This window comes from Geospiza fortis, unplaced genomic scaffold (assembly GCF_000277835.1).
Source record: "Geospiza fortis unplaced genomic scaffold, GeoFor_1.0 scaffold244, whole genome shotgun sequence".
Lineage (NCBI taxonomy): Eukaryota > Metazoa > Chordata > Aves > Passeriformes > Thraupidae > Geospiza > Geospiza fortis.
This window is the reverse complement of record NW_005054370.1, coordinates 3,194,381-3,216,602: the sequence shown is the minus strand read 5'-3', so window position 1 is coordinate 3,216,602 and position 22,222 is coordinate 3,194,381. Positions and strand designations below refer to the sequence as shown.

Sequence of the window (22,222 nt, the reverse complement as noted above, 5' to 3'; positions counted from 1 at the left end):
GATCGGGGGCAAAGCCCTTCGCTCCCGAAGGAGCTGTGTGGGATATGCTCGCTGTGAATGACGGGGGTGCTGCGGTCAGTGTCCTCCCCGGAGCCGGGAATGCAGGAGTCAGTGTCCTCTCCCGGTGCTGGGGATGCCAGGGCCAGTGTCCTCCCTCGGTGTCCTCCCCACATGCACGGTCCGAACGAGGTTTGGGACCTGCCCCCGCATCCTTCCTCGGCTGCTCCTCGGGGCCGACAGGGGTTTTCCGGAGTTTCGGCGGAGGAAGGTGGCCTGTCCCCACTCAGAGTTGTGCAAACCCGCAGCTGACGAACCCCGACGTCAGTAGTTGTCTCTATTAATAGTCACGAGGAACTCTGAAATGCCCATGACAAAGGCTGGGATTGCAGATTCCTGTTCCCAGGTCAGTAACGCGTATTTCGGTGTAAAACACCCCTGATGTAACCTTCCCTCTCCGGGGAGATTCCGGGCAGGCAGCGAGGACTATAAGAGTGGGATTCAGGCACGGGCAGGGCAGAAGCCATGGAGCGAGCCTGGAGCACTGCACACACCGAGACTGCACTGGCAGCCAAAATGACCAGCTCTTCCTCTTCCTTGAGTATTTACAGCCGGGGATGCATAATCCCAGGGGTTGGGAAGGGGCAGGACGAACTGCGGGAGGTGTCCTGGCTGGCGAGGGGTGGATACGCTCTGGGGAAGGCATGGGATGGTAGGGAAGGCTTCCCTGGGACCAGGCTCAGCCAGGGCTCATACCCATGGATGGTGCTGCCCCACTCCCAGAACAGGAGCAGGAGTGGGGTGACAGGGACTGTTCCCCCTGTGCTGGCTCTGACGAGGACCCACTGGTTTTCTTAGCAGTGTGTCTGTCCTCACCAGCCAGGGCTGGTAGCACTGGTATTTCTTATTCACTGCCCTCATCTATACCGAGTACATGGGGCACCTGTGGGCAGGGTAGGGGTTGTGCCAAGTGTGGAGGTACTGATCAGGGAGGGGAGGAGAAGCTCCACTCACTGCAGGCCTGTCCTGCACCTGGGTTAGTGCTGTGGGAAGCAAAAGAAGGTAAACAGTCCTTCCCTAGACATCAGTCACAGAGGCCCTCTGTGTCCCCAAGGTCCCTGGCTACAGCTCCTGTCATGCAGGTAAAAGTTCTTCCTTCAGGAAGGAAGGTGACAGAGGTAACCAGGAAAGGGAGGAGACCTGAGTGAAATGTGGAAGGATCAGTGCTGAAACCAGCCCCATGAGCAGTGTGGGAGCAGGAGAGGAACTTGCTGGAAAGACAGTGTACAAAAGATGGACACAAACCATCCATATCTTTTTCTTTCAGAGTGCAGACGTGGACAGGGAACATGGCCCTGCTGTCTGCTTCCATGGGTAGAGCCCACAGTCCAGCTGTGAGATAAAGGATTGAGACCTCGCTGACGCTTCTTTCTCCCTGTTGCACCACTGCCCTCCACCCACTGGAGGAAGCTGCAGCATGGAGGGGGTCCAGCTTCAGCTCTTCGGGGAAAGGAAGTGGGAGGGAGACAGCAGGAGGTCAGCAAGAGTTGGCAGCAACATTATCTGCTTTCCAGCTGGGGTGGGACACTTCTGCTGGCAAAGAGGAGCTCTGCCATCCCTCTTCTCACAGGAGTGTTTCATGGTTGGGAGGTACCAAATAACTCCCGTAAAATGCTGTCCCAGGTATGCTCTGCTTCATGCTGCCGATGGGACAAGAATTTTGGTATTTCTGCAATAGCCTTACTGTCTGTCTTGTCCAAAACAACAAAATAAACAAAGCCATGTCTACCTTGGAGAAGGTTTTTTTTTTGGGGAAACACCTGGGGGAGGTGTGGGAACAGAGTGAGCTTTTCCAGCCAGTTTTAGAGAGCCCCAATGCAAAGTCTCATTCTCTGAAACCCCTGCCCCTCATTTCAAGTTCAGTTGCTCTTAAATAACCCAGGAGTCTCACAGCATCCAAGAAGAAAAGGCATCACCTATCCTGGGAAGCCAGTCCAGGGCATTTGGACTTAAGAGTGTCGGTAAAATACCCACCAGCATATGTTCAGCTCGTGTGAAATGGCTGCAGCCAAGCTGCTCACAGACACTCAACAATTTTAAATCTTCATAAGGTCTTTCAGTAACTGGACAGAATTCCACAAATGAGCATCCCTTCCTCACACCACAGTATTTCTGTTGGCAAAGAAACAAGCCCAACTGGGGAAAAAGGCGCTCTGTTTTATTGACTAGAAGTGCCATCAGCCTGATGTCAGGGAAAACCTCCATTGCGTAGCCCAAGGCACAGGTGAAAACCAGACTCAGAGCTGACTGAAATGGGGCTGATTTATCCTGCTTTTTGCTCTGCCTTCCCAGTCTCAGAGCTGCAAGTGCTTCTCCATCTGCTCCTTCAACTTGTATTTCTGAATCTGGAATAGAGGGCAGAGAGCAGGGAGAGAGACTCAGAGAAGAGCTGGGACAGAATGCCAGGGCTCCTGCCCTGCCCCAGCCCCCTCTTACCTTGCCTGAGACAGTGAGTGGGTACTGGCTCACAAACACAACATAACGTGGGATCTTGAAATGCGAGATCTGGGAAGAGAAAAACTAGGGCTGCACAACCTGAGAGGAACAGCCTGGCACTGCCAGGGCTGGGTCCCCCAGTGCTCTAAATCCATGGGCTTTCATCCACCAGTCCCCAGCAGCCACTGGGTGTACTGGTCCAGAAGGAGACTGAGGACTGGGAACCCACCTTCCCTTTGCAGAAAGCTTTAATCTCTTCCTTGGTGCAGTCCTGCCCAGCCCGCAGTCGGATGCAGGCACAGATCTCTTCTCCCATCCTTGAATCCTTCACACCAACCACCTGGGTTGGGAGAGATGGACAGTGTGACCCTTGGGGATGTCCCTGGCCTCCCACAGGGTCTGTGTGCTGGCCCATGGTGTGTACCCTGACTCCATACCACAGGGTGCTGGAGCACTGTGGATGCAACACAGACCTGTCATCATCCCTCTGCTTCCAAAAAAATGGGGCAAGAGGTTTCACAAACAACAAGGAGACTTGGTAGGCTGCCATGAGTGCTTCGGCATCTCCAGATGGAATGGCAGGGGAAGGATGAGGTTGAATTACAGCATTATTTAAAACCCTTATAATCACAGATCTTAGTGGGCCTCTGCCTGTGACACCAGGAAATGGGCTTCCCAAGCCTGAGCTCTCTCCAAAGTTTGCTCCCCCTATTCCACAAGAATCCTACTGTCATTCTCTGCCTTGAACCATTATCTCCAACTGCTAGAGACACGTTGATCCTTTTGAGTCCAGAGCAGTGACATAAAGCCCTAGAAACCACACAAACAGGGCTGGTTTGCAACCCATCTGCACTGAGACTGTTCCAAAGAGAGATGCTCGCCTGGCACAGGCAGAACTCTGACTAAATAAGCAGTTTATTTATGGGGAAACTTGTCTGGCACAAAACCTGGAGGAGAACAATCCCAGCAGACACAGAGCAGCTGCTCAGTCCTGGAAATCTTTGCTATCTTGCAAAGGAGTGAAACTAAGTCTCACTCCTCATCTCCAGGGGCTTGTTGGAAGAGTCTTTCTGGATGTCAGAGTTGAGCAATTATCAGTAAAAACTGTCCTTCCAGACTGCTTTCTGAGTAAGAATTTCAGAGGGAGTCATGAAATGGACAGGCAGTTTAAAACTGAAGAATGACAAGCATTTTGCAGACATGCAGCTGGAACACAAGGGGATTGCCACAATCCATATGTCCCATGCCCCTTCCATCCCATGAGACTCTCCCTCCTCCTTGCTTACCAATATTACATGGAATTTGATGCTGAAAACAGGGAAAGACAACCAGGTTCCAAGCAGCAATCCCAGAAGCTTTATGTACAAGATTCCCAAAACCAGATTCTCACTCACCCCACCTCCTTCCACTCACCTGGACCTCCTCAGCCTTGGGATGGGTGTGGAGGAACTGCTCAAGTTCTGCCGGATAGATGTTTTCTCCTCCCCGAATAATCATGTCTTTGCAACGCCCTACAATTTTGCAGTAGCCATGCTCATTCAGCACCCCAATGTCCCTGAAATGACAACGCCCTTCTAGTCCTGTCCCAGCTGGGTGGAAGAATGGCTGATGCTCCCACCCAGCCAGGGTAGTATCAGAGGATAACGGCTGAGATGCCACCTGAGCACATGGAAGAGATCAAAGAGCTCCTGTTACAGAAACTGGCAGCCTCCACACAAGCTCCAGGGTTTAGGGGGGAGGAAATGCCTGGCCCTGCCCTGTACCCCTACAATCCCTCCAAGCACAAGTGGCCAGTGACAATCCCCCTCTCCAGGGACACTCAGCACCAAGGGCTCTGTGCTAAAAGCAGTTCTAAGTGTCACAGACAGATCAGAGGGATAAACTGTGACAGTTTTCTCTATGCTGGAAATCCCAGCCAAGCACTCCTATACACACCCATGCATCCTCATCCAGTGCCACCCTGTGGGACCATCTGGGAGAAGTTCTCAGACTCACCCTGTCTTGTACCACCTCTCAGCAGTGATCACTTCACTTGTCTTGGCAGGGTCATTCCAGTAGCCCAGCATGACACAGTAGCCACGGATCTGAAGCTCCCCAGGAGTGTTCAGAGGCACAGATTGCCCTGTTTCTGGATCCTCAATTTTTGCCTGGAAGAGAAGAAGGGCTTAGTTGGACATCAGCACCAGACAGTGAGGATGGAGTGAGGTCTGCTGCTGGCAGAGCACCTGGAGCACGTGGGAAAGGTCATGGTCACCTCCGTGTGGGGAAAGATGTATCCCACAGTCTCAGTTCTCTGCTTGATGCTGTCATTGGGGAACCCCATGAAGGTGACAGGGCTGTTTTCTGTGGTCCCATAGGCAACCTGCAAACACAGGAGATGAAATGTCTCAGGGGGAAAGGGGACCACATGACTTCAGACACAGGAAAGACAAAGCTGGTCATGACTGCAGGCAAGAGTGGGGTGTGAGGAGGATGTTCTCCCAAGCCACTCAGGTGACAGGAAGTCCTGCTCTGCTGGCTATGGATGGGGCCCTCCAGACACTTCTGCCAGAGAGTCTTGGAGAAACAGGAGTTAAAGCATCACTGCACCTGCCTGCCATGGCCTTCTTCATCTCCTTCACAATACTCCTGACCCCATCAACCACAACACTTGGGGTGTCATGTACTTTTGACACCCCAACTGCTATTCTTGGAGCGCTCACCGCGCTCTTTTTCAACCCTTGTTTCTCCAAGCCCTGTCCCGTACCATCTCTGCCAGACATTGACTTTGCCTTGGTGCCCTTGCAGTCAAGGTATTGAGTTCACCTTGCATCTCCAATAACTCAGGGAACATAGAACATCACTTTGGAAAAACCCTGGAGCCAGCAGCAGACTTCTGTGGGAAACAGTGTGTCCTGCAGCATGGCTGCTTGCTTCAGATCCTTTTGCAGACATCAGCCCCTGTAATCCTTGTAAGGCATCACGAGGCTGCTCAACACTTGGCACAGCTGCCCTTACAGACCCAAAGCCTCACAGCAGGACAAAAGCTTCTTGCTGCTAAACCTCCCTCACAGCTAATCCCTATGGCAGGCTCTGAGCCACCTCAGCTGAAGGTCACTTCTCCTCAGAGGAAAATTCCAGTGCTTTATGCCCAGCTCAGTGGCCAGGCTGAGGCAGCAGGAGCTGCACAGGAGGCGCCCTGAGAAGCTCTGAGCTGCACCAATAGCACCATTGCTAGGATTGCTGCTACATCTTCAGCTCTTGGGAACTGTGTTTCAGCAGTGGGAGCTGCTGGAGCACTGCTCTGGTGTCTCTGACCCACTCAGAGTAACGTCATCCCAGTAACGTCACTGGTGGCTGCTTTGCTGGGAGAGCATGGCTGTGAAAGGGCTGGTGTGGGAGGTATTTCCTCATTTCTCCTGCAGTTCTCCAGACTGACACATGAGCAGCTCTCACCCCCAAATTGCCCTGGCACCCAGATCTGGTCAGTTCCTTCAGAGTAAATGCCCAGGTGTGCCTACATGGTCATGGTGCTCACCCAACTCCAGACACTTTGCCCCAAATTAATGTGGAGCTTTGCAAAGGACTATGATGAAGCATGTGAACAAGGATGAAAATATTGTGAATGAGCTGAAGACAACACTGGTATGGGGTACAACAGTGTGTAATAACCCTGGAGCACTTGGCACTTTCCACTGCTTGGAGCTGCTGCAGGATCTCATGTTGGGCACAGTCTGGCACAACGGCTGATGCTCTTGTTGACTGCACCAGGGTCAGCATGAATCCAAGCTGGAGCCTGCTTTTATCCAGGAATCTGGAGGAGAACTTCTCCAGGATGCTGCAGGGACCATCTGGTGCAAACTGCTCTGCTTGGAGCCTGGCAGCCCCCAAGGAGCAACTGTGAATAGGCTTCTGCTCCCAGACACAAGGACAACTTCCCAGCTGGATGCAAACCCACAGCGTCTCATGCTCAGACTGGATTTCTCCCCCACCCACTAATACGAGTCCTGTGGCTGGATCAAATGACTGACCAGACCCAAATCCGAGACCTTAGACACTTATTAAAAATCCCAGTGCCTTTGTTTTTTTGTTTTACTCTGCTGGATGAATTGCAGTGTTGGTCCCAGGATCCCAGCCAAGCCCTGAGTCAATCCTTGCTGCCTCTCCGGGTCTCTCCAGCAGTTTAATTGGATGCAGGAGCTGCAGCTCCCTGGCAGGATGATGCTGTGAGTTCTGTGGCTCACCAGGCTCCTCCAGATGCCTAGCACTGTGCCCTATACCCCAAACACCAGCTATTGATGCCCTGGCCTGTGGCTTGTCCCCATAAACACCCTCACACCCTCAGAAATGGGCTTCCCAACTGGTTCAGAGGGCAACACAGGTCTGAACCTCCAGCCCCTCATCTGCTTCCCAATTACTGCCTTCCCCTGCCTACACCAGCACACCACTCTGTAGCCAGATACCAGGATGTTGCTCCAGATGTTATTTCCAAGATGTTATTTCTCTCTTAGGATGGTTATCCACAGCTGTATTCCTGGGATGGAGGCAGGCAATGGAGCAAACCCTTGTGCCAGCACAGCTGTCTTCCCAGCCCTTATCTGACACGTGGACCATCCAACATGTCCATTGTCAGCAGCAGATGAAACAACACTTCCACGAAACTCCACACACCAATTTAAACTTGGAGATATCCATGAAGATTCCAAGCCTTCATAACCCAAAGGGACAATTAACATCATTCAGCCTTGTCATCTGGTGTAATTCAGTCCAGAAAACCTCACCCAATAATTTCAGCATCAGCTCCATAATTTCCACTGGAGCTGTATATGGTGTCAAAGCAGAGCTTTCCAGAGGCAAAGATTCCAGCTTGGACCCTTGGCTTCAAGAGGAGCTACAAGAATACAAAATATAATTGACCTCAAAGCCTTTTTTTACTGTAGGACCACAAGTGACACCCCAACAGCCAGATCAGTCCTGCCCTCAATGATGACAAAGACAGCTCCAAAACAAACTGCTGCCTAACTTGCTCCTACCAACAAGAGATTCATTCTTTGTGAATCCCAAGCCTCTGTATAAACCAGGAATAAAAGGAACATCTTAGCAGAACTGTGTTTTTTAAAGCACATTTCCCAAACATTTCCTGCTAGTGCTGTTCAAATACTGGTCACTGTGGAACAGGCAAAACAGCCTGAAGAGGGAAGCGTCTAAAAATTAAAAATAAAGTAAGAACAATCAGACTTCAGTCTCTTTAGTAAACATTTGGGAGGCAAGTTGACCTGGTGGGGACTGTGGGGACTCTGAAGACCCTGGGTTTTTCCCAACTGTGCTGCTTATTTACTGCATAACTTGGCAGAAGCCACATCAGCCCTCTGCTCCTTGGTTTTCCCTGGCATTCAACAGCAATAAAAACACCCAGTGTCCTCCACATTTAACTGCTGCTGAAAGGCTGTAATGAAAAGGCTGGGGTTTTAACCACCAGTACCCCAAGTGGGTTATACTGGGTGGGACTGGAGCAGAAGGTCAGGGCTGCAGAAAGGCATGAGTTCCTTGGAGGACACCCTACCCTGGACCTGAGCACTGCTCAGGGAACATCTTCATACTCCTCGTCACCACCCTCCAGTAGTGCCACGCTGGAAGATGATGATGGCAGGGCTTGAACTGCCAAACTAAAGCCTACAGAAATTGAGCTCTGCTGGAGACAATATTGGCCTCAGAAAAAATGCAGCAAATTGAATGTGAAATAATAGGGATTTTCAGACTTCAAAGAGGGCATCATGAACAACAGAAAGCAGACTGGCAACCCAAGAGATGTGTTCAGGGACTTCTAAGAGGCCCTTTGACCCGCTCTCAGTGTAACATGCTGGATGGATTTAATTATCCCTAAACCTATGCCGAGTGCGTCTGTCTTGGATATCTCCCCCTGAGTCAACCCCATCCCTTCCCATCACAGCCAGCTCCAAATCATTCTCAACTGAGCAAGAACCTTCCCTCACTCAGCTGCTCATTGCCAAGATCACCCTAAATTTTCTGTCCCCTGGGGACATGCGTCTCCTTGCTTTGGAGATATCCCACTATCCCCAGTTGTATTGGAATATTCCTGAACCTTCAGGTCAACTTTGCTGCTGCTGCAAAAAACAACTTCTGATCACATCCAGCCTGTGTCACACTGAGATCTCATTTCCTTCCCCAGCAACAGTACCATCTTTGTGTCAAAAACATCAGGACACAAACAAACAAGTCTTGCAGGACAAATCTCTAAGGGTGGCCACCCTGTTGACATCTCTCCACCAAGAGAGCTGCCAGACAGTCCCAGTTTCAATGGGGCTTTAAAGAGATCCCAGAAGTATTAGGTGCCCAAAGCACCTTCCCTGTGCTGTGGCACGCAACGGCTTTGCCTCAGGAGGAGACCGAAAGGACAACCCAGTGTGCCCAGGCTGAGACTGCACTAGGAATGAATCTCCTGTTATTGCCCAGTGAGGACAAGCTGCTCCTCGTGGTCTTGAGTTAAAGCTGCCTCTCTTCTCTCCAGGCCAAGCAGAAGCCTTGAGGCTTGGAAGTGTTTCCCCCTTCCTGCCAGCAGTGCAGAAGTGCTGCCCAGTGGCAACCAGCAAAGACATGGGCAGTTACTGGTTTATCCACAGTGTGATAAAAGGTCTTTGCTGGGCAATTAACCCCATCCTCCCTAGTGCTGATGCCAATGCACTTGGGAAAAGTGAAAATAAAATTAAAAAGTGAGAGGAAATGTACAAAGGTCACATGAAGGTAGAAAACCACTGGTTTGGAGGTATCAGGATACTATTGGACAAGGAAACTCAGCAAAAATCTAGGGGCAAAGATAACACCCCTATGGATTTGGAGACCTCAGCTGCGACCAAACACATGGCTGGAAGTCTGGAATCTTGTTATTTCCATGAGGCATTTTAAATGTTCTCACAGCCCATTTCCACAGCTACAGAAACCACCTACTCATCAGATCTCCCCAAAACAAGGTGGGGTGGGATGGGGAGGCCGAGGACAAGCAGAAATATTGTCACCACATGAAGCCCATTTTCCATTTTGAGAACAGCGGGGACTAATGGCTGGGGAACATTCGGGAAAGTCAGAAGTCTTGTATGGATCAGTGGTGCTCCACAAGGGAAGAAGGCTCTGCAAACCAGGACAAGAGTCCTGGCTAGAGCAGTGGGATGCTAGGGAACATCTGGTGCCTTGCAGGGTGGACACAGCAGGGCTGGGAGAGGCTGTAAGGGCTGGGTGAGCTTCACAGGAGAGGCCAAGAGCCTCATCCAGCAGCTGCTGGAATCAGCAGAAGGGAAGGGTGGGTGGACATCAATGGGGAGCCAAACTGGCAACAGATCAATGGGTGGAGGCCATGCTACAGTGGAAGAAAACCATCAGAAGAAAGGAGGTAGACCCACCATCACCTCCTCCAGCTCAACAAGCAGCCTACAAACTGCAGTGATGGGACTCTTCAAGAATTTAAAATTAAAATGGCAATTCAGGTCTGAACTCAGAACCCTGGATGCTACTGCTGGGACAGGAGCTGCCTAGAAGAGAGGGGAACTCAAGAAAACCCCTGGAACTTCCCTTTGCCCATCCACCACAGCTCCTCAAACACTGTCTGGAGTGTACTCTGCCCTTGGGACAAATCCATGGGACACTGCTGAACTTGCACCTTCTCCCACCCTGCCCCCAACCCTGTGCCAGGGGCTCAGCTCCACAAGAGCTGGGACATTCCTGGACACCCCTAGAAGATGCCTGAGCCCCCACCTTCAGCCAAAAAGAGGAGGGCTGCACCCCAAGGCCAGCTACACTGGTGCCAGTCCAAGAAGGTGATTGCAAGTCTACACTGTCACAGGAAACCAGATCTGGAGTCCCTAAAAGCTACAGAATCAGGCTTAAAAGAGCAATGGACTATTTTAACTATGGAGCTGTCTTGATATGCCAGAACTTTCATAATTATAAAAATAAAGGTTAAACATGGAAAATACTATCTCCAGTATGGTATCAAACCAGGTCGGACCTGCAACATCAAAGAAACACCCCAAATCTATATTTATACTGCTTCAAAAACAGTATTTATTTGTTTAGCCCACAACACCTCTAAGAAGGAGAGGAGGGGAGTCCAGCATCTGCAAATCACCAGGAATGTTTGCAGAACTGTTAATCAATTAAGAAAGAGAGGTGGCAGGATAATCCTGCCTCTTCTGCAATGTCCTTGCAGTGCTGGTCCCAGGGGACATGTGAGGTAGGAGCTGGCCAGGACTCAGCTCCCCTTGACTGCGGCACAGGGACACCAACACTGCTCCATTGTCACCTGCAGATGCCAACCACCCACGAGTGGGACCCAGGCAGGCTTTTGAGGATGGCTGGACATTTGCTGGCCAGTTAAGGGTGTGGGAAGAGCAGAGCTGTCTAGTGAGCAGCTCAAAACACAACCTGGAGCCAGGGGAGAGGTGCCAGCTGTGGCAGATGCCAAACAGCTCCCACCGCAGGAATGTGCTTGCCGAGGCATGGAAATCAAAAAATACTAAGGGAAAGAACTTCCTTTTATTCACTACTTGAGTCTGGAGAAATGGATCTGAGGAGCAGACACCTTTCTCCCCAATAATAACCTGGCATCCACCTAAACTATACTTCAGGATCAGGACTGGCAGGAGTGCTGAAGTAGGGACAGCCTCCCACGTCACACCAGCATTGTGGCAGCTATGTCCCAGCATTTTCACAAGGAAGCTACACTTCACTGGTGTCCACAGCCACAGCACACACATCCCTGCAGGGAGAGAGTGTCTCTGTCCCCCTAGATATGCAGTTTCAGCCAGCAAACATAAAAAGGTACAAGAAAGTGAGAGGAAGAAAGAGAAGGAGGTTTTATGTTTGAGCAGTTTAACCTTTGAAAAGGGTCTTGTTCCAGAAATATACATGGGTACAATGTATTTATGGATGGGGTTTGCAAGGCCCTCACCAGCTTTTTGCTCCAACCTGATCCACACTGGCCAAAATCTCTGTAGAAGCAGTAAGCTGTCAGATGACTTTTTTTTTGCAAGGGGAAATTAAAGTATCAGACTCTCAGCAAAGGAGCACAGATTCAGTCCCCAGATTCAGAGTCCAGCAGAAACAGACAGGGTTTTAAATATCACCCACCAGTTGCTCTTGCACAGAGTAACATAACTGCAGGATTTGTTAATCAAAGGATTACAGTGAAAATTAAAGTGGTTGAACCTGCTCAGAGAGAAAAAATAAAATCAATTATTAGATAGAAGATGATGCTTTAAAGGTGATTTTTTTTCTTTTCCAATCATTCCCCCAGCTCCCTGCCTGAGCTTTATGAGCAGTGCACACTCAGGAGCATCCTCAGAATCATGGAACAGCAAACTGAAGAGGCAAAGACGGAAAACATAGAAGGTTCTATCTATCTCTTGCTTCTCTGTCTCAAAGGTCCTGACCAAGGCACTCGAAGAGCTTCTCCAGAGAGAAAAGCACGTGCATGACCATTGTGGTGCCTACTGAACCAGGCATAAGCCAAAATACCATTGTTTTGATCAAAGAATTTTAAATCCCACAGTAACCAGAAGGTCTCTCCAGCAGGAGCATGGAGCTCTCAAGGTCAGATCATCTCTCCAGAGGTGAGAAGCTCTTGGTGCTGAGGTGAGCTGCTCCAAGGCATCACATCTCAGAGCTGACAAACATTGAAAGCCTGACATGGCCTGGTTTGCACCACGGTCCCACATATTACATCATTGTTTGGCCACAGACTCACCAGAACCACATTCTCACCCCAGAAGCCTATTTTCTTCCCCAAATTAGTCCTGCAGTGCAAACACTGCTCAGACTGACAGCTGCTGACCAGAGCAGGGCTGCCAGGCCGTTTGCATAACACGGTCCGGAGCACGCTCGGCAGCGCCAGCTGATTCCTCACTGCAACAATGGAAAAACCCAGAAATCTCAGTGAATAAGCCAGTCTGTGTCCTAAGTCAGCCGTTGGATTTCCTCCCCTTCTTGAGCCCGTCTCGCCTCTGCACAGGCTCCACTGGGGCTCTGCAGCCAGCCTCAGGAGCAGAAATCTCAACAAGCTCACAGTTATATGCTCAGCTCTCAGCTCTTTGCTGCAGCCAGGAACTGGCTGGAAATCAGTTCAAAATGTTCCAATTCCAAACCCCACCCTGCAACCCCTGGATCTCTCTCTTCACGCTCACAGAAGCGGGCACTGGGGCTTTTAACTGCTTTGCTTTCACCTTCTTTATTGGGAGAGCAGGGGACATCCCTTGTGGTGTTAATTCACCTTTGCCACCACTACCCTAAGAAAGGAACCAAGGCAGATGCCACTCCCATCTCCAGCAGCGATTCTTTTGTTTTGCTCTTTCTCCATCTCTTTACCAATGCCAATGCTTTTCTCTTTCCACAGCTCTGCCTTGAGAGTCACAGGCACTGCCACCCACCTCTACACCACTGCCTGGCATTTCATATCCACCAGCCTATATCCCATCACTTCCCTGCAGGCTCTGATGCTGCCCCACCCCTTGTTGGAAGGCACCAGGCATCCTGACCATGACCATATTATCCTCAACTGTTCATAAGAAAAGACACAGAAAGAAAAGAAATTAAGACTGTCTTTGCACTCCCTTGCTTGGCCAGCTCTTCAATGCAGCCTAGATCTGGAAGTGTTCAACCAAAATTTTGCATCACAAGAACAACTGCTGCACTGTTGGCCTTTGGCATGACCCCAAAGCACTCCCACCTTCTCCAATCCCTGTTTAGGCAAACTCCTCTTGAATCAGTGAAAAAAGGCATCCCACCCCCCACCAGGAACCTTCCTCTGTGAGAACAGGACCCGATGCTTCTCCCCAAACCAGCTGAGGCTAAGTAGAACCCCAGAATCTGCTGGAAGCTCCAGCAGGAGGTGGCTGTGGAGCTCAGCAGTGCTCCCTGCTATGCTGTTCAACCAAAGCAGGCTGTTTTCCCCCCTGCAGATGAATCTGGGCTCTGCTCAGCAGGGACCAGGGAGGTTCTCCACAGAGCAGGTCTACATTGGTTCTTCCTGAGTATTTGCCTCCCATTTTCCTCCAGAGATGAAAACTACTCCTGCACATCGCTCAGCAGCAGGGCCAGGCAGGGCTGTGGACACTCCTCTGCCTGGTGCCAAGGGGTTAAGCTCGCAGTAAGTTCCCAAAGCCAGTTGTTTCCAACTGGCTGCTGCCTGTGGTTTGTGGGAAGGGATTTTGCTTTTTAATAACATTATAAATAGGGCTGTGTTCAGTATGCTGCAAACCCAGTTACTCTCTCTCTCTCTCTCTCTCTCTCTCCCACCCGTCACTCTCCTCCTCCTGCTTCTCTTCCCACCACACTTAATTCCAGATCTGACCATGAATGGGTCAGGCTTCCTCCTCGGTGTCCTCAGCCTGCTGGCATGTCTCGTCTCCACCATGCAGGCATGTCCCCCCAGCTGCCACTGCCACGGCGGAGACCTGCAGCACGTCATCTGTGACAACGCGGGGCTGAAGAAGATCCCCAAAGTGCCTGAGCAGACACGGCTTCTCAACCTGCAGAAGAACAACTTCCCCATCCTGCCGACCAACGGCTTCCGTGACATGAAAAAGCTGGTGTCCCTGCACCTCCAGAGCTCTCAGATCAAGGAGATCTCCACCGGAGCCTTCCGGGGGCTCAAGAGCCTGGTCTACCTCTATCTCACCGACAACCAGATCAGTGTCATAAAGCCAGGAGCCTTTGATGATCTCTCTGATCTCACCTACCTGTACCTGGACAAGAACAAGATCCCAGACCTATCCAAAGGTCTTCTCTCCCCTCTTGTCAACCTCTTCATCCTGCACTTGGGCAGCAATAAAATCCAGGAGCTGAAACCAGGGGTCTTCAACGGGGCTAAAGATCTGCGCTGGCTCTTCCTCTCCGACAATGCCCTCACCAACCTCCTACCTGGGGCCATGGAGGATGTGGAAAACCTTGCTGTCCTCCACCTGGACAAGAACCAGCTCAGCAGCTACCCTGTGAATGCAATGAGTAAGCTGAGAGTGCTGGAGGAACTGAAGCTTTCTCATAACCCAATTGAGGTCATCCCTGACAACGCCTTCCAGTCCTTTGGCCGATACCTGCAGACACTCCACCTGGACAACATGAAACTGAAGAAGGTGAGTTCCTTCTCCTTCCACTTGCTCCAGATCAGAAACATGGGGCTCTCTTTTCTTCCCCTTTACAAAGCCCTTGGTTTGCTGACCCTCCCTTACAGAGGACAGGGGAAGTGCAGGTCTGTAGGCTCTGCAGGCAGCAAGGCACTGACTACACCCTGACGTGGCTCAAGCGAGGGATGAGAGAGCACACCCCACCCCTCTGTTATTTATGCAAAACCAAATTATCTGGAGCTGATTAAGCCCTCAGGATGGATGCAAGGCAGTGCATTCCCTCCCAAGCTGGAGGTGACACCAGACACTGAGAAAGGTATCTGGGATGCTCCAGAACAATTAGGAACCTTCCATATTCACAGACACAAGGTGAGGGATGAGAGGTGAGCGTGTCCCTCATAGTGGACGGCACTTCCACCTTGCAAAGCTGAACTGCTCTGCCTCCTTTGCTCAGCCCAGGTACCTGCTATAGACTGGGAGAGGGAGGTTCCTTGGAGGGGCTGTGAACAGTCCTGGTTTCTTACCCCTGCCTTGCAGACAGGTAGGGGTACAGACCTTCACCTCCCCACTGCCTCCCAACCTGACACGTTACAAAGAAAGGTTTGTTTATTGATGCTGTCTCAAAAGGAACTCTCGCAGCATCTTACAAAGGAGCCCTGTTCCCACTGCAGGGGAGGAGGGACATTCAGGTATCCTGAAGGGCAAAACAACCTCCTCCTTTTTCTGTGAGAAAGCAGGATCCACAGGCAGGAGTATCACACTCAGGGAATCACTTGTATTAGGACCTTTGAAAAGCCTGGCAGTGCTGCAGAACCCAGCACAGCATCCTGATGCAGCCTGAGGTCCTGGGTGAATCCCACGTGGCTGGAAAGAGAGGGAGCTGCAGGCAGAACAGAACAGTTCTCCCTGGGATGATGCTTTGCCAGGAAGCCCAAAGAGAGTCCAGGTGAGCCAGGCTGGGACTGCACTGCAAAGCAACACCCACCACATGCAGGAAGATATGATGAAAAAGAGAATTTCTTCACAACTCAGTCTCACAGTGATGAGCAGATCACATGAAAGCTACAAGAAATGCACAAAACCAGAGTTTTCAAAGGGAGATAGAATTCCAAAAAGCTCAAAAACTGGAATAATGGCCTGTCCAGGTGCAGAACAACACTAACTAAACCAGTTGAGTAATAACTTCAGCATTTAAGCCCTTGACCACTCTGAGCATTAACCTCTCAGGTTAATGGCAATGGTTTTAATCCTGAATGCCTCTACTAGGCAAGACCTTAGATGCTGTGTGACAGTACTTCTGTAGACTCAGTTCTAAGGCACTTTCAGTCAAATATTGCAGCATAATGTTGTACCAGCTAGAGATATCAGAGTTCCAAGTTACATGTTGAAGAAATTAGACTTTGGGGTGTTCCAGGGAAATAAGCATCCTTGGTTTGACCAAGAAGCAATGGTTAACAATTCTAGACAGCAAAAAGGATTTTTTTTTTTTTTTTTTACAGTGACTACCTGTGGATAGGAACTTAAAAGGCTCTTGTGCAGCCAGTGCCTCCTTTCCTCCACAGCAGCCCAACAGGACACCAGTTTATGGGATCAGCACCAATAGGGGTGGCTTCTGCAGCTTTAGGGCTTGCAAATAGAAAGCTTCCAGCTCATTTTCCCTTCAAATCCTCAAAGGTCTCATACCCAAACAGCCCACGTGTGAACTTTGCACTGCTAAGAGACATCTAATCACGGAGGCTGCACGATCCAGGAAATCACCACCGAATGCTCTAAGTGCTGCCAGCATCTTTACTGCAGCCCTTTCTCCTTCACAAACATGCTGTCCTTAGCTCTTCCCTGCATGGCTGCAAGATTTTTGAGCTGATAAAGAGTAAACCCACGCAATTCTACTCCAGCCTAAATTACATTTGAGCAAAAGGAAGAGCCTGAGTAAAAGCTGGAGCTCAGGCTCCAGCACAGAGCTCCCATTTCCCCCCAGAATCACAGACCCACGCTGGACCCCACAGGGCTGTGTTGCACAGGCCAGGACCATCCTTGTACCTCAACACGAGACAGGCACCCCTGTCTGTGTATTCGGTGTAAAATAACTTAACAGCAGTAATCCTCCATCTAAATAAGAGATAAAAATCACCCTTTTCTTCCCAAAGACACGATCTGGCAGGCAGCTCTGTAGCTGTTAGCAGCAGATGTGAACTCTTCTCATGGGGCTGGGAGAGGAATGAGCAGCTGAGACAGTAACACCACTGTCCAGCCCTCCCGCCCCTCTGCATGGCGTGCCAGCATCCCTCAGAGCAGCTCCACTATCAGCACAGCCCAGCCTCCTGAGGTCAGCTCCGTTTTGGAAAGAGAAGACCAGCAATGCTGACTGTCTAACAGCTACAAGAGTCTGGGTGTCTCCTAGCTAAGCTCTAATCCCATCCAGCAATGCTTAATTTGGAAGATGACAAAAGTTCATGGCTTAAAATAGTACATTTCCTATGTCAAGCTTTTCAGCTTAGAGAGCAAGAACACACCCTCATGGTCCATGAGAAGTGCAAGGTTCTTTTCAGAAATGGGAGCACAGGTCCTGGGGCTTTGGGAAGACCTAGTGAGTGTCCTCTCCAACCTTTAGAGAAAGCTCTCCCCTACTTTGAGAGGGGGAAGAAATGGTTTGTCATAGCCAAGAAGAGCTTTGTGCTGTGTCAGGGAGCCCCTCCCCAACCCATCACTGCCATGGAAGTTCCTTTTGAGGGGTTTGCTTTCAACAACTTTCCAACTTGAGTAACCATGGGCTGAAAAACATCAGGGATGAGGCTTCAGGGAAGAGAGGGGAGAGCTGCAGAGTCAGATCTACGGCCTCTCTTGCTTTTTAACAGCTTTCTTAAGGGAGGCTCTACTTTAAAGCCTCCCTGTCAACCAAGAAAGCACAAATTTTACAGCATCCCTTACAAAAAAACCCACTGGAAATGAGAAAAAATGGAGGAGGCTGAGGTGCTGGAAACCTGCTTGTATTTCTGCATCGCTCAAATGCCAAGTGTAAATTTCCACTCAGAGCCCCCAGGCACTGCCAAAGTCTACAGCCCCTTCAGAGGCCACAAACACTCCTCCTTCAGTTGCTCCAGGCAAGGCAACAGGCCTTGGGAGGATTTCCAGCCTTAGAAAGGAATATACCAGAATATATCTTCAATTAGAATGAAGAATTATAGCTCAAAAATAAAAAAGGGTTGCCAGATTTCAATTTATTTAGGGATGTGGCTGCAAAGACAATCCCACATGGATTTGGGATGTAGCTCTCCCTGTAGGAGACTCCATCAACTATGAGCCCACCAGCCTGCTGCCTCTCAAGTGTATAGAGCATCCAGCAAGCCAGCTCCCTGTTCAAAGCTTCTTCTCTTGCTCTCTCCATGCTTCACAGAATGATAGAATAGCCTGGGTTGGAAGGGGCATTAAAGATCATCCCTTTCCAAAACCCCCTGACATGGGCACCAGGTTGCTCCAAGCACTGTCCATCCTGACCTTGAATACTTCCAGGGATAGCCCATTGACAACTTCTCTGGGCAGCCTTGCTCTTATGACACTCAAAGTCTGGAACAGAGGCCCCCATGTTTGGAGTCCCCATTCCCCAACTCCACGTTCCTCACCAGAAACCTTTGTGCTTCAGTTTGCAGACAACGCGTTTGCTGGCGTGACCGTGCTGAAAACCGCCCACGTGGAGAACAACCGGCTCACCCAACTGCCCCGAAACTTCCCTTTCGACAAAATGGAGACGCTGACAATCTCCCGAAACCCCTGGCACTGCAGCTGCCAGCTGGCACCTCTGCGCAAGTACGGCACCGCCGCACCCCGCGCTCCCCGGGGCCTCCTTGGGCCCCCGAGCTGCGCCAGGACACTGCTGTCACACTCGGCAGCTCTCTCCCCACCCTGCTCTCTGATGGCCGTGGTTTGCCCTTTTTTCAAGCTCCTCTCTTCCTTCCTCCCTGTGTCACAGGTGGCTCAAAGGCAACCGCACCCGTGCTGAGGACACGTGCTCCACCCCAGCCCAGCACCGGGGACAGCCCATCAGGGACACCCCGGCTCTCCGCTCCTGCAAGCTGCCCACCAAGAGGTCCAGGAAGGGGAGCCGCCATTAAACACGTAAGATGGTTCCCTTTTAGTCACAGCAGAAGCCCCAGCACCTTTGGTGGCATCAGTCTCAAATGCCACCAGGGTTTGGCTTACAGCAGCTCATCCATCCCCCCACAGATGCCTCTGCTCAGAGCTGCACCATCTCCTGGCTCCATGAGCTCCCAGAGCAGAGAACCTGCCTGCAGCACCAGGGATGGAACCAGCTCTGTGAAAAAAATATAGGGCTAAAGACAGGCCTGGGGCAGAAATTAAGGGCAAAACATGTAAATAAATATGAAATAGAGAACTAAGGATCCTTAAAATACACACAGAATAATTTTGAAATCTTCAGAGCTTCTATTGCAACATGAGAAAAAATTTATCTCTTTTTGCAGCAATCGCTGTACATAAGGAAAAAAACCAAAAGCCCTACACTGTATTAGGGTTTAAGCCTCAATCATGCTTCAGGCACTATGGTGACATGCACCCTGTCCTAACACCAGAGCCCCATATCAAGTCAAGATGTAATTGTTATACAAAAGGGATAAACACTATATATCAAAACAAGGGTGGATTTAGCTGACTCCTACCCTGAGCTGGGACCACACAAGCTTTACTTTTCTAACCAACTGGAGATGCTCAGCCCTTTGTCCTGTATAGGTTCTCCAGATCTGGTGTGAAATCCAGGACAGGGCATTGCTGGGAAGTCTTGCCCCAGACTGCCCAGCCCATAGGAAAGTAGATATCTTTCATAAGGAGCAGCTCTTGATTCAGCACTTCCTTTTCCACAACAATTCCCTCCAAGACAGTCAGGTATTTAAAAATGTCTGTTGCCTTCAAATGAGTATCCCAGGGGAGGGAGGTTCAAGATAGGAAATATTCTTTGGGTAAGGTGTCCTGAGCCAGGAGGTGATTCAGAGACCAGGCTGCCTTCCCCTCCAGCAATGAGCTTTTGCTGACAGCTACCAAGGCAAACACCAACTGTGAAAACTGATCACACAGACACCTTCCACAGCTGGAAAACTACCAGGGGTATTAAGTTCAGCCTGCAGAGGAGCAAAAAAGCCACAACTGTCATCACTCCACCCCAAGCATTTTACTTTTTCCCATCCCAGAAATAGGTCTGGAGTTTGTACAGATTCCAGAGGATTTTGAATGAGCCTGCAAGTTTGTAAGCTCTTGGGGAAGGGGCCTTTTCTCATTTGTTAAAGAAAGTCCAGTGATCCTGCACTGCATTGTATGAAAAGAGGTGGGCATTGTGCCATGGTATGGCCTTGTGATCCCCACTTCACTAAGGATATGCACATCAGGGTAGAGAAAGGAAATTTATGACCAAATTGTCAGGGATTATGCCAGCTGCTCTGTGCCTTTCTAAAGCGGTTATTTCTCTTGTAGTGCCAGAGGGTTTTATGGATTAGAGATGGAAATACCAGTCATTCCATACAGGGCAGGAAAAGTTCTGCTCTAAGCACGGAAAAACTTCAGTTTTCTAAACCACCATACTTAAACACAGTTTATTTACAGGTCTGACCCTTCTTAATCTTCTTTCCTTGCCTGAACTCAATCCCAGTTCACTCCTCCATGGTGAGAGTAAGAAAACCATGACAATAATACCTGGTTTTTTTTTCCTGTAGAGCTTTCCATCCAGCTCCCTCGAATAGGTTTACAAGTGCTAACGAAATAGGAAACTATTTATTTCAGTCTTGCAGGAGACAAAGCTCAGTGCCTTCAGGTGTCATGCCAAAATGCAGGTACACAAACCCACTCCAGTGTGGTGAACATGAGTTTTATGAAAGTGCCTCTGATTTCATCATGCACCCCTTGAGAGCCAGGCAGCTGTCATATACAGGGGTCTGTACTTCAGAGATGAGGACTGACTTGGGGCACTGGCTACATTTAAGATGAAAAGCTGCTTGGTAGTTTCTAAGACTACACCTGACCTGGATTTTCAGAAGCAGGGCATCAAAATACTCCGCTACTCTTGAAAATTTCATTCTGAGCTTCCTTCCTCTGCCAAGAAAGTGTCCCTTGACCATCAGCATTTTGGGTAAGATCCTCAGGAGTCACACAGAGAGTTGGGAGAGTAGCTCAGAGATAGGACTAACCCATTTCCTCTGGTGCAGGAAGTTGTAACAGCTCCTTGACTCCAAACTCTTCACTTTCAAGTATGGGCTTCATCCACTGGTTTAAAAATAGACAAATGTTACAAGTTTACTGCTCTGCTGGAAAAATCCCCTTAAAGATGTGGCCTTCTCTCTTTTTTAATGCTAGCAGGCTCCAGTATGGCCCGTCCTGGTGACCGGTCACTTCAACCATCAGAAAACTACTGACTTCTGAGTCCTTCCTTGAGCTTCTCCTACCTGTCAGGAAACACTTCTGATATATATGAACACCTGCAGCCTCCTCTGAATCCCTGCTTCTCTGCTGATCACAAGGACGGAATCCACCTTCTCAATCTTTTCTGACATCTACGTATTTTAAAAGAGGCCTCTTTAAAAACTAAACTATGCATGACCACATTAAGACAAGCTAAGCTAGATCCTGCTGGTAAAACACAGTCATCTTTCCCAGAAGAAACAGAACCCAAGTCCCTGATCAACCAGCTGGTTGCTGTCTCTCCCATTCCAGAGGAGAGGGAGCAAATGGGAAGGTAGGAGCACCCCTCCCCCAGCTGCTTGATAAGGAAAATTGGTCTCAACCCATGCAAAGAGATGCCCCTGCCTTCCCACAGAGGGGATCCCTGCAGGCCAGGGCTGAGGGGACAGGTGAAGCAGTGACCAAGAGCCAGTGGCCCTGAGGCAGCCATCTCCCAAAACTGGCCAGAAATCCTTTAAGGGAAACAGTACTGGGACCCTCCAAAACTGGAGCCATCTAAAGACTGGATTTCCCTCCCACTCTGTGAGGTCACCAAGATGTCCAAGAGGAGAAGGTGTGCATGGTGCAGTTGGCTCAGGCACCCCTCCTCTCCTTCCCACCCATGCTCCAGAGGATCTAGCAGGACACCAGGATGACTATGGTTTATTGTCACAGCTATTTCAAAGCCACAGTTGCAATTCAACTATGTTTTTTAATCCTGAAAAGTTATATAAATATATGTCTATTTATTCCTCTGTAACAGTGTAAATGACCTTTAAGAGGGTGAAAACTCCTCTGCCTCCTATATAGAAATCAAATTGTATATTTTCTTATGTACATCTTCTGTATAAAGCTCTTGCTGCAAAGATGAAATCAACAAGTCTCTGTGTGTCTGTCTGAGGGCTGGAGGGATCAGCAGTAACATGAGACCAGTGGCACAAATATAGACTTAATCCTCTTTATCCCATGGGCAGAGCAACTGTTTGGGAGCGTTTTATTATTTCTCTTGCTACAAAACAGGAACATGTGACACCTAATGAGTTCTGGGCTCTCACATTAATGCTTGAAAATATTTTGTGAGGCCAAACTCAGTTTTACTATGAAAATAGGTAGCTGTCACCTGACAGAGCTCAAGCAGCAGCACCAACCCTGGTGTTTCCAGCTCAGCATTAAGAGCATCA

At 49.8% G+C, this 22,222-nt stretch overlaps 2 protein-coding genes across 3 annotated transcripts in view; one reads left to right on the top strand and one right to left on the bottom strand.

The window, feature by feature from the left end:
• Window positions 1–2,194: 2,194 nt before the first annotated feature.
• Window positions 2,195–22,222, bottom strand: part of ACSF2 (acyl-CoA synthetase family member 2) — a gene marked incomplete at its 5' end in the record, with an annotated part of 35,959 nt that continues 15,931 nt past the window's right edge. The window contains 6 exons of the mRNA XM_005424591.3: window positions 2,195–2,402; window positions 2,494–2,562; window positions 2,723–2,833; window positions 3,907–4,048; window positions 4,489–4,640; window positions 4,748–4,855. Of these exons, the coding sequence (XP_005424648.2) occupies window positions 2,352–2,402; window positions 2,494–2,562; window positions 2,723–2,833; window positions 3,907–4,048; window positions 4,489–4,640; window positions 4,748–4,855 (633 nt within the window). The remainder of the gene's footprint in view (window positions 2,403–2,493; window positions 2,563–2,722; window positions 2,834–3,906; window positions 4,049–4,488; window positions 4,641–4,747; window positions 4,856–22,222) is intronic.
• Window positions 13,770–21,914, top strand: CHAD (chondroadherin). Of its 2 annotated transcripts, none has more exons than XM_005424589.3 (4): window positions 13,770–14,612; window positions 18,244–18,407; window positions 18,571–18,716; window positions 20,961–21,914. In XM_005424589.3, the coding sequence occupies exons 1-3, from the start codon at window positions 13,833–13,835 to the stop codon at window positions 18,710–18,712; spliced, it is 1,086 nt and encodes a 361-aa protein (XP_005424646.1). In that variant the 5' UTR covers window positions 13,770–13,832; the 3' UTR covers window positions 18,713–18,716; window positions 20,961–21,914. The 2 variants fall into 2 exon arrangements, with proteins under 2 accessions (XP_005424646.1, XP_005424647.1); XM_005424590.3 differs by having other exon boundaries at window positions 20,958–21,914.